We start from the raw sequence: 12605 nt of genomic DNA, 5'->3' as shown, positions 1-12605 counted from the left end.
AGACGCGGTTCCAGAAGTGCAGTGTTTACAGACTCGCCTTGCTCCAGCCCCTGCCACTCCTGGCTGACTTTGACAGAGCACCTGGCTGGAGCAGGGTAAGGGACCTGCTGTCTTGATTTATGTGTCCTAGTTGCACCTGCTCCCTGGTCTTAGTGACCACAGAACAATCCATTCTTTTCTCTCCATCCCCACTGCTGCTGCCCTCTGTTAGGATGTGGCAATAGCTTCCCAAAGGGTACCTCTGCCTCCAGTCTTGTCCCTCTCATTCTATTCTCAATAGTGGGTGACTTTTTCCCCTAGATGTAAATCTGACAGCTGCCAGGATAAAGGCCAAACACCTAAGTTAGCCAAGGCCCTTCGAGGTCTGCCTTCCTCATCAGTGTCATCCCTTGTCTCTCTCCCTGTATCCTCGATGCTCTAGTGTACCATATATATTACATATTTATAATATATATATTTAATATATATATAATTCCTTACTTCTTCATCAGCTGCTCCCTTTAGGTGGTATTTCATTCTTTCGTATTTGTGCAAACCATTCATTCATCCAATAGTAAGCATTCAAGAGTGCTTACTATGTGCTTGGTTTCATTTGAATGGGGACCTAGAGGTGAATAACATAGCCATTATCTCTAATCTAATGGTCTTAGATTCTGGTCAGAGGGAGACGGAGGAAAAACTAGGAAGCAAATACATGAATCAAATAATTGCAGATAGTGGTATATGCTGTGATAAAAATAAAACAGGGCACATCACAGAGAGTGACTTGCAGGGTTACTTTAGGAGGAGGGTTGGCAAAGCCTCCACGGCGAAGACAGCTCTGAGACCTTTAGCCACCCAGGGGCGGCGTCTTCCAGACAGCGGGAACAGCAAGCACAAAGGCCCTGGGTGGGACTTAGCTTGGAGACTGGCCAGTGTGGCTCACGTGCAGTGTTTAAGGGGCAGAGTGGTTGGGGTGGCTGCTGTGGGGTGTGCTAGAGAAGGCCATGCTCTCATTTACAGCCCTCCCTGCACCTGGCCAGACTTTGCTCCTGGCGTTGCTAACAGTTATGTGGTAAGCAACTCACATGCAGGACTGGGTCAGTCCCTGATTTCAGCCTCAGAACCCCACACGGTGCCTGGCAGAAGTTGGCATTCACGCATGCTTACTGCACAAATAAAAGTAGTCACAGATTCTGAGAAAGGCCATCAATGACTTCTTTACCTGCCAGGGGGTGGGGGTGGGGTGGGGGAGAATAGTAGGAAAAGCTGGTGAGTCATTTACAAACGGAGTCCCACTTTGTATGAACTCGGCACACCATGGGAATTCATCGATACGGATGATTAACTGACGGCTTCATCCTGCAATGCTTTCTATTTGAGTTTCTTCCACAGAGGGGAGAAAAAAAATAAAAAGAGGCAAAAGAGCAGTTTTGATTTAGCTTTTGGAAAAAGTACCGAATGGGGACTCAAATATTGATGATGACAAATACTGATTTGAGCCCAGAAAACTGAAGGAAAAATAAAAAAAAAGAACACAGTGTTGTTGAAACCTCTAAGTGCTTCTCAGAATCTGAAAGATTTCAAGTGCCTAATGGTTTTCTCGCCTCTTTCTCCAGTTGTAAAGAAGGGCAGACACTGAGAAAAGTATCTAGGGTGACATGGAGAAGGGCAGAGCTAGCGGCAGCTCAACTGTGACTTGAGGGCCAAATAATAAGAGTAGGGATGGTATTTTGACCAGAGAGTCGTCCTGATAAAGGGACAGGTGAGTGCATGCCTCCGAGCTTCCCACAGAGGCTCTCTCTTGACATCTGGAGCCTAATGGAATTCTCATGATAATAAATATAACAGCAATAAGAGCAATAAAACAAAATTCTAACACTTTAACCTGGCTGACAACTGCCCTCCCGATCTGGCCCCTCCCGACCTGCTGTAGCCCCCAGGCACACTGGCCATCCTTCTTTCCTTCATAATGAAGCCTGTCCTGCCTCAGGGCCTTTGCACCAGCTACTTCCTCTACCCAGAGCGCACCTGCTCTTCTACGTCTGACTCTTTCTTGTCATTCATATATCAGCTTAAACATCACCTCCCAGAAGCCCCCAACCAATGAAGCTGCCCAGCTGTTCGCTAATACATCACTATGCAGTGCTTGCCACTGCTGATAATTTTTCCTAATAGTTTATTTAGGTATTAACTGTGTCTCCCCTACTAGAATATAAGCCCCATGACAGCTTATATCTAAGCCCTGTGTACCTTTTTAATCTATAAATACCCAGCGCGGAGTAAGTAGAAGGCCCTTAGTAAATGTCTGTTGAATGAACGAATGAGTGAACCAATTACTTCTGTGTCTAATACTAACAGTCAAGGAAAGGATGGGGAACAAATATTTATTGAACATCTAGCATACAGCAGATGCTGAGCTTTGGTGCCTTAGATGTAATTTCTTGCGATCTCAAAACATCCCTGTAATATAACTGTTTTAATTCCCATTTGACAGTTGAGGAAACAGAAGCACAGAGAGGTCACATAGGTAGAAAAGCCAAACTCAGCTTTGTCTGACTCCACATGCCTTTTAACACCACAATGTGCAGTTTCCCCACATCCTGTTCCTCGGAACCCGAAACCAGGGCTCAGATTCAAGTTAACTCTGTCTCTTGCTTGCTGTGTGCGGGCAACCTGCTTAACCTCTCTGTTTAAACTTTAAACATTAATTGGGGGAAACAAAAGGTTTCTAAGAGCATTAAAGAAGATACAACATATGAAAAAATGATAAACATAACGAATCAGGAAAATGATGTTAGCTATGCCTGTGACCTACTCATCTAACACTTTCTTCAACCACGTTAACCCCTGAAGGAGCTAGTTACGTGTGAAAATCTCCTTCTGCACCACCCCATGCACTGACTGAATTGTGGGTGTCCCATGTGGGTGCCAGGTTTCAGAAAGACCATAGACTCAGAGAGACACATTATCTGTTGTTTTACTAGTGTTTTTGCTCATTCTGTTTCCTCTACTTGGAAACTGACAGTGTAAGACTCACTTCTGACCTCACAACAGCCTGGGCGAAATGTACCTCCTCTGGGGGGCTTCCCCGACCCCCTCTCCATCCATAGCTATTAGCACTGAAGTGATGTTTGGATGTGCTGTCGCCCCAATCACACAGGGAACTCCCAGGGCAGGCTCGTCTCGGTCACGCCCTGAGCCTGGCACACTGGAAGAAGTCAATGGATGGCAAAGAAGCCCACTCCCTCCCTGTCGACTCACTCACATTTTCACTGTTGACATCAGCTTCGCTGGGGCAGCCGAACAGTTCCCGCCTCAGGAGGTTCCCGTCGTACTCCAGGAAGGTCAGGTAGAGATTGCGGAAGAACTCTACGTGCTTGTTCTTCACCCGAAGCTTCTTGGGGGAGTTCCAGTGAATGACCTGGCAGGGCGATAAGGAGGCAGTCAGGCGGTGGGGAGGGCTTGCACACAGGCCATGGGTGTGGCACTGGGCTAAGCACTGTTTGTGACTTTGCTCATTCATTCATTCATTCATTCACCCATTGGGTCAGTATTTATGTTTCAGTGGTTGTGAGCATTGGCCCGAGGCCACATTGCCTGGATTCAAACTCCATTCTGTTTTAGATAGTTGTTTAACCTTGAGCAAGTTACTCAATCTCTCTGTGCCTCAGTTTCCTCATCTATCAAATGAAAATAGTAACAGTTCCTGCCTGTGCCAGTTTTTAAGCTCTCATCTCAGCTCCAAACCTGGTCTGAGATGCTAAGATTGGGACTCTGCAATCCCCATTTTTGCTTTGCTGGCTGCTTACCATTAGGGCATGAGAGAGAGACTATGAAGCTGAACTTGCTCCTTCTGTCTGCTTCCTCTGCACATCACCCAGCCTTGCTACTTCACCAGGGCAGCGGCACTTCCTTTCTTAAGCAGCAATTAAATTCGGTTTGCAGTTTTTCTACCAGTCACAGAATAAGCTTTATCATCCTTCCCCAATCCCCCTTCGCCAGCTGCTAGTGCCTCTGGAGTTTACTAGTAACCCCACCCCACCCTAGCTGCCAGGTCCCAATCCCAAGTTTTAATGATTCCCACATCTTCCTTTTTCCTTCCAGCTCTAGCAGGGGAATTGCCACTTCCTCCAATGTTATTTGTGCCTTTTCAATTACCAAAATTAACATTTTATGCTTAGTTAGCCTTTTTTTAATATTGAATTCTCTGTTCAAATAACTGGTATGGTTTCTGTCTACTGATACACTGTCTCATCGAGCTGTTGTGCTAACACAAGTAATGCATGTAAACAGTGCCTGGCATAACAGTGTAAGTGCTCAGTAATACTGGCTCTCACTCTATATTTAGTGCCTGTGGTGTACTGTGCTGGGAGATGGCCAGAGGCATGTGACACTGGGCTTGCCCTTGGCGCCCTCGTGGTCTGCTGGGGGGCGTGTACACAAACAGGTAATCAGACTAACAACAGGGGGAAGATCAAGAAGAAATGATAGTCTAGGATGCTCAGAGAAGCTTCACAGAACAAGATGCCTATGGCAGTGTTTCCTGGAGCAACGGGGCCAGAGCGGGGTGAATGGTGGGGGCACAATTCAGGCAGAGGGAAGAGGCTGGGCCAGTGTGGTCATCTGGCAAATGAGAAGCTGTGCAAAGTCACTGTGGCACAGTGTGAATGGGTGGGATTGGTGGGAGATGTGGCTGGAGGGATGAGCTGGGGTGAGATCCTGGACCTGGAGGACCATGTTCTCAACTCGGATATGCTCCTAAGGCCAGTGCAGTCACCAGAGATTTTTAAGGAAGGAGGAAATGATCAATACTATGTTTCAGAGAGACTTTTCTGAGGGTAACAGAGAAGAGAGTGGGTGAAATAGGTAAAATGGGAGCCAGGACACCCTGCTGTAATTTCTAGCTGAGAAATGAGGTCCTGGGGACAAAGTTCCTGATCTGGACAGAAAGACAAGATATGCTCATCAAAAACCATCTGGGAAAAGCAAGTAATCTTCATAAAGTCCTTAATACATGCTAAGATCTGTTCTCAATGCTATTATTTATTAACATTACTTAATAGTATCCATTATCAGTATTATTATCACTACATAATAACTATTAGTAATAGGTGATTAGTATTTATTTAATACTCACAACAAGCCTATAGAGGTAGCACTATTATCAACTCCAGTTTACAGTTGGGAAGTGGTGGCACTAAGGGACTATGTGACTTCCCTGAGGTCACATATCTAGTAAGTTGAAGAATTAGGCCTGGAGCTCTGGCAGCCTGGCAGAGCCTGCCTGCTTGACCCACTACACCGCATGGACTCTGAGATCAGCTGTGCCATGGCCCTGTGCAGACGGGACCTACCAGAGATGTCCACTAAGGACACAGATGACACACCTGGGCCAGTCAGATGAGCTTCCTGTAGCACTGGGACACCGAATGATGTTGTGAATGCAGATGGTCTAAGAGGGCCCAGGGGGGGAAATCATAGTCTCAAGAGCCAGGGAAGGATCTCAAGAGATGCTGCCAGATAACAGAAGCCCTGCTCATCAACGGTCAAATTCTCAGTGCTCCATATGGCAGGCACTCAGGTGGGCTAGAGGAGGTGCAAACTCGAGCCAGGCCCTGGGGAGAGAGGCTGGAAGGGGGACCTGTGTTGGCTGTGCTTGCAGGGCCGAGGGTACTGAGGCCCATCTGGGCTGACTCGGGTACTGCTCAGCCTCCCAGTCACCTGGGGGGGGGGCAGTGCTCTCCTGGAGGGCTCCCCATGTCACCAGCTGGTTTACATTCACTGCCTTCTTCGAATCCTCAAGATGACTCTAACAAGGTATGTGGTTTTAAAGATGAAGAAATTGTGGAGAAGGAACTTGCCCAAGGCCAGGCAGCTGGTACATGTTGGAGCTGGGATTCAAACTAAGTTTGCATGATTCCAAAGCCCACATTCTTTCTGCTATGCTGTGGAGGACAGAAGAAGCCAGGTTTTAAACCAATTTCTTTTTCATTCTTTATTGTGTCAGATTATAAAGAAAACAAAATAGCTCTTGCTCTTCTCCTTGTTGCCCTCACAGCTTATCTGACTGTTGAGACTGAGGAAAGAAGAGTGGCACCCAGTGCTCAATCACTCGCTGGCTCCCTACTTCCACCGTGTTCTGCCAGCGAGAGCTTGCAGCAGGGCCCAGGGCCTGCCACCTAGAGAAGGGGCTGGAAGCACCACCTCCCTCTGCCCTGTCTCTCACGCCCCAAGAACGTGCGGCAGCAATTCCCCTTGCAGCTGGCTAGGTAAATACTACTCCTCAAGATTCGTTCTCTCTTTCCTAGTTGGGACGAATAATAGGAAACCTACTGGATCCTAACCATTTTCTCCTGTCCTCCCATAACTAGGAATGGCAGAGTAGCCAGAGCAAGCACTGTGGAAGCTAGCCCAGTCTTGGTGCAAATCCCAGCTACACTGCTTACCAGCTGTGTGTCCTTAGGGACAACTCATTTCACTTTATCGAGTCTCAACTTCCTTATGTGTAAGGTGGAGGGGGTCAGTAACCCAGACTGCACAAAGTGGTTGAGAGGGTTAAATAAATGCCTAGCACAGTGCCTACATGCCAGGCTTGCTCTATAAATGCGGGTTCTCTTCCCCCCTCAAAGATGGGGCAATCAGACTGCACAACTCTGTCCTCCTTTCTCCGTCCTGCCAGCAAGAGGTCCACCGCGGCAGTGAGTAAGGAAGTAGGCACTTAGCATTCAGGAGGGTGCAGAGAGGGTCTGCAGAACCTACTTGGAATAAGAATACTTGACGGAGCTGACATTTCAGGTAAGGATGAGTGGGCAACAACATGCAGTTTTATTCCTGTACTCTTGAAGGGTGGGAGTTGGAAGACTCTCCCCTGACAATATATCCACCGCAGGTGTGGAAAAGGTCCCAGGCCAGTCATTAAAATAATTGCCCGTGGGCTGGTGTCACTCACATTCAGTGGGGATCACAGCTTTGCTGCAAAAGATTCTGGCACTTGGCAAGTGCTGAGCCAGCAGGAAGGCTGATGGATGTGCATCTGACTCAGAGAACACAGGCTTCTCCAACTTGGAGAAACTTAACGCTAAGTGAAAATAAGGGTGGCCTATGGTTCCCCAGACAAATGAATCTTAATTTATTGTTCACAAATCTGCCAGGCACTTTGGAGACACTGTTTCATTAAATTCTCCAAATAAGCTCATTTGAATTCTGTTGTCCATGTTACGAAGATGGTACATGACTTGCCCGTATCTTACAGCTGGTGTGTCACACAGTTGAGACTTGAAGCCAGCTGTAAACCCCAAACCCCAGGTTCTTAATTACTTTCATGTATGGCCTCAGACCTCAGTGGGCTAAGCATTTTACAGATAAGGAGAGTGACATTTAGAGAGACCATTGGCGATATCCAAGATCACATGGTGAGTTCATGACAGCACAGGGCTAGGCCTAGAACCCAGGTCTCCTGGTCCCCCCACCCATCCAAAACTGTCTGTCATCCCAAAATGTCTCATTCTCTACTGGGTCTGTGTATTGACTACAGGTAAAGGCTGGTTTCATATAAACAGTAGCAAGGGTTAAAGGAAGGTAAGGAGACAATGGTGGAGTTGCTGGCCGGGAAAGGGAGTTCTAGAAAACTCTTTGTAATTCAGTTGTCTTCTGATAGGTAAGAGAGGACTCAAAGTCTACTGATATATATTCAAATTTATCTTTTTTGCCTTAGTTCTCCATTATCTCCTGCTAGGCTCTATAGAAATATATAACAGCTACCATTTATTTAATATCCACTATATACTAAACACCAGGTTAGGGTTTATATATATGCATACAGACACACATTATCTTATTTGATACTCAAAATAATCTGGTAATGTTATTTCTATTATGTATTGTCCAGAGTGGCTTAGCTAGCAAGTGGTCAAACACAATACAAAATTAAGTCTATCTTGCTCTAAAATCCTTTTCTTTTTATGGCATCATTTATTCATTCAACAAATATTAAAATTGAGCACTTACTATGTGCCAGGCACTGATCTAGGGTTGAATACAGAGATGAAGATGAGAGAGGATCACTGCCTTTGTGAACTTACAACTCAGCGGGAGAAGCCGACATTAAATAACCATGCACTTTTAAACTACAAGTACGACACATGCTTTAGAGAGAGGTACAGAAAGCTATGACAGCACACACCCAGAGGACCTGACCTAATCTGGGGGTCAAGGAGGTGACATTTGTGTCGGGTTCTGAGAGATGCAGATGAGCTAACAAGGGAGGCCAGACTGGTGAAAGAAATTTTTTTAGGTCCCAGCATGTGCAAAGACCGCGAGGCAAGAAGAAACAAGAGGCTTGGAGACACTGAGAGAAGGCTGGCAAAACATTGGTGATCCAAAATTGAAGGAGAGGGGCAAGGAATCAGCCTGGTGGGAGAGGTGGGGGCTGACCAGATGGGGCCGCAGCAAAGCAGAAGCAGGGCAAGGCCGCTCTGCATTTTCAGTCTTGGTGTGGGGAATGCTGGCTGGGCCAGAAGGGAGGCAGGGAGGCTGAACAGGCAGCCCGGGGGCGGAGGGGAGGATGATGCTGGCTGGGATTAGGATGGTGGGAGGATAGAGAGCAAGAAGTACACGAATTTTAGAGGAACCTTGGGTAAAACGGACTCTGTATTGGGAGGAGGAGGATTCAGATGGCTTCCAAGCTCCCTTCAGGCCCTGATATTCTAGAATATTTTGGGGGAGCAGGGGAAGAATTGATGGATATGGAATTCGAGCCACAGTAAATGTGAATAGGATTTAGAGGGCCCCTGAGAGCTTGGCAGAGTGGGATACTCTGCTAAGAGGGTTCATTTGTAATTTAGATCAGAAAGCATCCCTTAACTCTCAGGACAGGTAAACAAGAAGGAAGAAGACACGTGACCTCATTTCTCTGTGTTCTCTTCTCTCCTACCCAGTCCTTTCTATCTCCATGAATGCTGGAAACTCCTCAGTTACCTACAGTAAATAAATGATTGTCATCTGGGCTGGAATCTTCTGATCGGGCCTCCAGATCCATTCTCCACCGTTCTCCCACTCTGCTCCGTGCTCCCAGTGCTGACCCCTATGGACGGCATCCGCAGACTTCCCTGGCCTTCGTCTTCTGAATGAGTTCAGCCAATGGGAGGCAACGGCAGGAGATGAGTGGGCAGGAGAGTGAGGTGGGGCTGACAGTACTGCTGCCCCCTGACACCTAGTGGTCATGGCTGGTTGTTCCTACCCGAAGCCATGGATCTCACCTGGTGGGGCCTCCTCCCCGGCGCTACCCTCCCTGGGTTAGGGCACCTGCCCCCTACCTCGCTCCTTCAGGCCTAAAAGTGGGAATAGCTGCTGGCCCCAGGGACTTGGAATAGCCTTTTTCTACAAACTCTGCCCACAGCTTTATAAAGTCTTTTAACTAAATTCCCCCCAAATCGCCCAGTTTGAGACATGTTTCCCATAGGGACTCTGACTGATACCCCACCCAAGAAAAATCTTTACCAACATTTTCAAAAACTCCTGGTCTTCAGCTAACGCCCCTCCTTCCATGCATTCATTTCCTTCCCTCTCATTTCCTAGTGGAGTCAGTACCGGCTCCACCTTCAAGCCACACTGGCTCTGAACTGGTATTTACTAAAACCACATAAGCATGATTTCCGGGAGCCATGGGAGGGAATCTGAAGGCTCCTTTGTGGGTGAGCAGGAGAACCCTACCCGCCAAGAACTCGTGTGTGGGGAAGAGTCTGAAGGAACCAGTCTTTAGCTTTCATCTGAAGACCAGGAACTTGTGAAGATGCTGTTAGTGATTTTTCCTGGGCAGGGCCACTTTCAAGTGTGAAGGAACCAAGGCCCAGAGGAGGGAAGTGACTTGCCCAGGGTCACACAGCAGAGGTTGAAGTAGAGTCTAGCATCTGTCTCCTGGGCCACAGTACCTTCCAGTAAACCACATTCCTGACTCTGAAAATCTGACTCAGGATTTGAGTTGCTGATATTTTTGATCAGCACTTGTCTGACTACTGAGACATGTTATTTCCTGATTCCTTGAGGGACAGAATCACCTGTCACTGCTGGCTTCAGGACAGCAAGCTGGTAGTGTATATGACATTTACTGACAAGCTTCCACACTTATGAAATCATGAGTGACTCTGGGGAATGAGCTGAAAATAGATTTTTGCAAAACGCTGTTAAATGCATATGGGTCTACAAGGCTTGTGGTAAATACCTATCACAACTCATTCCATTTTTGGAGGCACATTAAAATGGTAATAATAATAACTACAATTGCAGCTAATATATATTGGATGCTTACTTTGTGTCTAGCACCGCTTTTCATACTTTGCTCTCCATTTAATCTTCCCACAACTCTATAAGTGCCATTATCATCATCCTATCTTATAGATGAGGACAGTTTAGCAAATTGCTCAAAGTTACACATCTAGAAAGTAGGAGAGCCAGGGTTTGAACCCAAGCAGATAGACGTTAGGAATCTCTCTCCCTATTTCTCCCTTTTCTGAAGTGAACATGAGATTTACAGATTACAGGATCAGAAATGAAACCTACTTTCCCCTCCCAAATACAGGCCATCCCCCACCCATCCACCCATCCTGGATACTAAGGCTGCAGGGTGATTTTGGACTTCCTGGATACACAGGCTAAGGCTCCATCTCAGCAGAAACCAGAGAAGGAGGCATAGAGATGCATGCCAGGTGGGCTGCAGAGGCTGCCAAGCATGAAAGGCCCCATGGGTGTGATCGGATTGGGTCTGAAATGCCTATCGGAAGTTGAGTACTTGGAGTCAGCCTGCAGTGAGCCAGAGAAAACTGACAGAAACTGATTACTGTCCAGGAAACTTGAACATCATCTGGGAGGACACCAGAAGTCAATGTGATTAAAGGAGAAACAAGAAACTATAACCCCTCAGGGACACAAGAAAAGCATTTCAAAGGCAGAAATAAGAACTTGGCACAAACACAAAACTATGGAAAGGGTTCAGCCTAAATTTCAGTTTCTGAAGTCTTTAGATCCTAGAGAATTCATAAAAATAATTCCTGGTTGCAAATGTGCTAAGAAATCAGTGTCTGTGTAAATACCAGGTAAATGAGATTTGGAAAATAGCCCCCCACCTCAAGACCTTCATTGACTTTCTATGACTCAGAGAACAACATCTATATTCCTTAGCTTGGCATTTAAGTTTGTTGCAAACTGACCTGACTTACAATTCCAGCCCTATATCCAAGCGAAAAGAAGCTCCCAGAATTTCCTGAACACGGCTTTTGTTAACTCTGTGCCTTTGCACATGCTGTTCTCCCTCCCTAGAGTATCCTTTACCTCTTCTCTACTTGTCAAATGTCTACTTGACCTTCAGGGCCAAGCCCAAACACATCTTGTCCCGGGCCACTTTGGGCACAAGGGTATTCTCCCTCCCCACCCTATTCTTCCTTCCTAACAGAGCACTAATTTTGCTTGGAGTTGAGTGTTCTAATCCCCTTTAAATGGGTCATGATCCATTTAGGATCTAAGCTAAAACTGACGATCTTATTATTCTCTAATTTCTCAGACTCTCTTGCAGCTAGGGATGGCCATAGGACTCAGGTTTGCCCCAAAAGATACATGGGGAGGCTGATGATTTGCTTTAGAAAATGTTCACATATGGCTGGCGCCATCTTCTTCCCACCCCACCCATCCACCCACTTTTATGTCTTGAGTAGAAATGTGATGACTGGAATCATGACAGCCATCCTGTGACCATGAGGGAGAGGTCAGACATTGCTGATCTATGAACCAATGCCCATAGCTGCCTGCTCCAGAGTCCCGTTGGGTGAAATCCAAACCCCCTATTTTAGTTTAAGTCACTGCAAGTTGGGCTTTCTGATTCTTATAGTTGTTGTTAAGCATTCCCAATATAACAACCCAGGTAATTGCTGGCTCCTTCCTCAATGCACTATAGAAGCTTACACTTTATTTTATAACTCATCACAGGCTCTTGTAATTATTTATTTACATGTCTGCATCTGGCATTAGAATGTGAATATCTGGGCTGGCTGGGAGCATGCTTCATTATTCTCCATGTGTGCCAGAATGCCTGGCAGGTAGTTAGTATTCAATAACTGCCCTTTGGTTCAAGAATGGAAATCATGATGATGGCATTCTCAATAATCCTCACATTCTATCTGTCTGCAGCCAATCAGTTATAAAAGCCCTATGAATACGGGTTTTAAGATGGAGGCACATATCCCCCTTTTCTTTGTCCAAAGGGCAAACAGCTTGTCATTTTCTCTTGAAGGAGTTTAAGCTCCCTGTCATCCCTTTGTTCGGTATTTCAAGAGAGAAGAACAAAGTCTCATGAGCCCCTTTCCCTGCTATCATTAGGATTATGATGTATGGTGGAGCAGGATCAGCAGACAGACCTACGTGCCAGTCAGAGCTGCACGGCTTATCAGTGGTGTGGTGTGAACTGCAACAGGTTGCCTCGTATTCTGAGGGCAGTCCCTCATCTGTAACAGGGGCACGACGACAACCACCTTGTAGGGCTGTGGTCAACATCAGGGCTAACGAACTGATGAACATGAAAGCATAGCAATATCTGTTAAATCACAAAAGAAAACTGGTTTTATATTTCACAAAAC

The 12605-nt window shown here is 46.4% G+C and overlaps 1 protein-coding gene across 4 annotated transcripts in view; it reads right to left on the bottom strand.

Annotated features, from left to right (window-relative positions):
• Positions 1-12605, bottom strand: part of LARGE1 (LARGE xylosyl- and glucuronyltransferase 1) — a 605088-nt gene that overhangs the window by 53130 nt on the left and 539353 nt on the right. For all 4 annotated transcript variants that reach the window (XM_037848432.1, XM_037848435.1, XM_037848433.1 and 1 more), the window contains one exon: positions 3248-3403. In XM_037848432.1, coding sequence (XP_037704360.1) covers positions 3248-3403 — 156 coding nt within the window. The remainder of the gene's footprint in view (positions 1-3247; positions 3404-12605) is intronic.

The sequence above is a fragment of the Choloepus didactylus genome, chromosome 8 (assembly GCF_015220235.1).
Source record: "Choloepus didactylus isolate mChoDid1 chromosome 8, mChoDid1.pri, whole genome shotgun sequence".
NCBI lineage: Eukaryota > Metazoa > Chordata > Mammalia > Pilosa > Megalonychidae > Choloepus > Choloepus didactylus.
The sequence above is the reverse complement of the archived record's forward strand: the minus strand, read 5'-3'. Positions and strand labels throughout refer to the sequence as shown.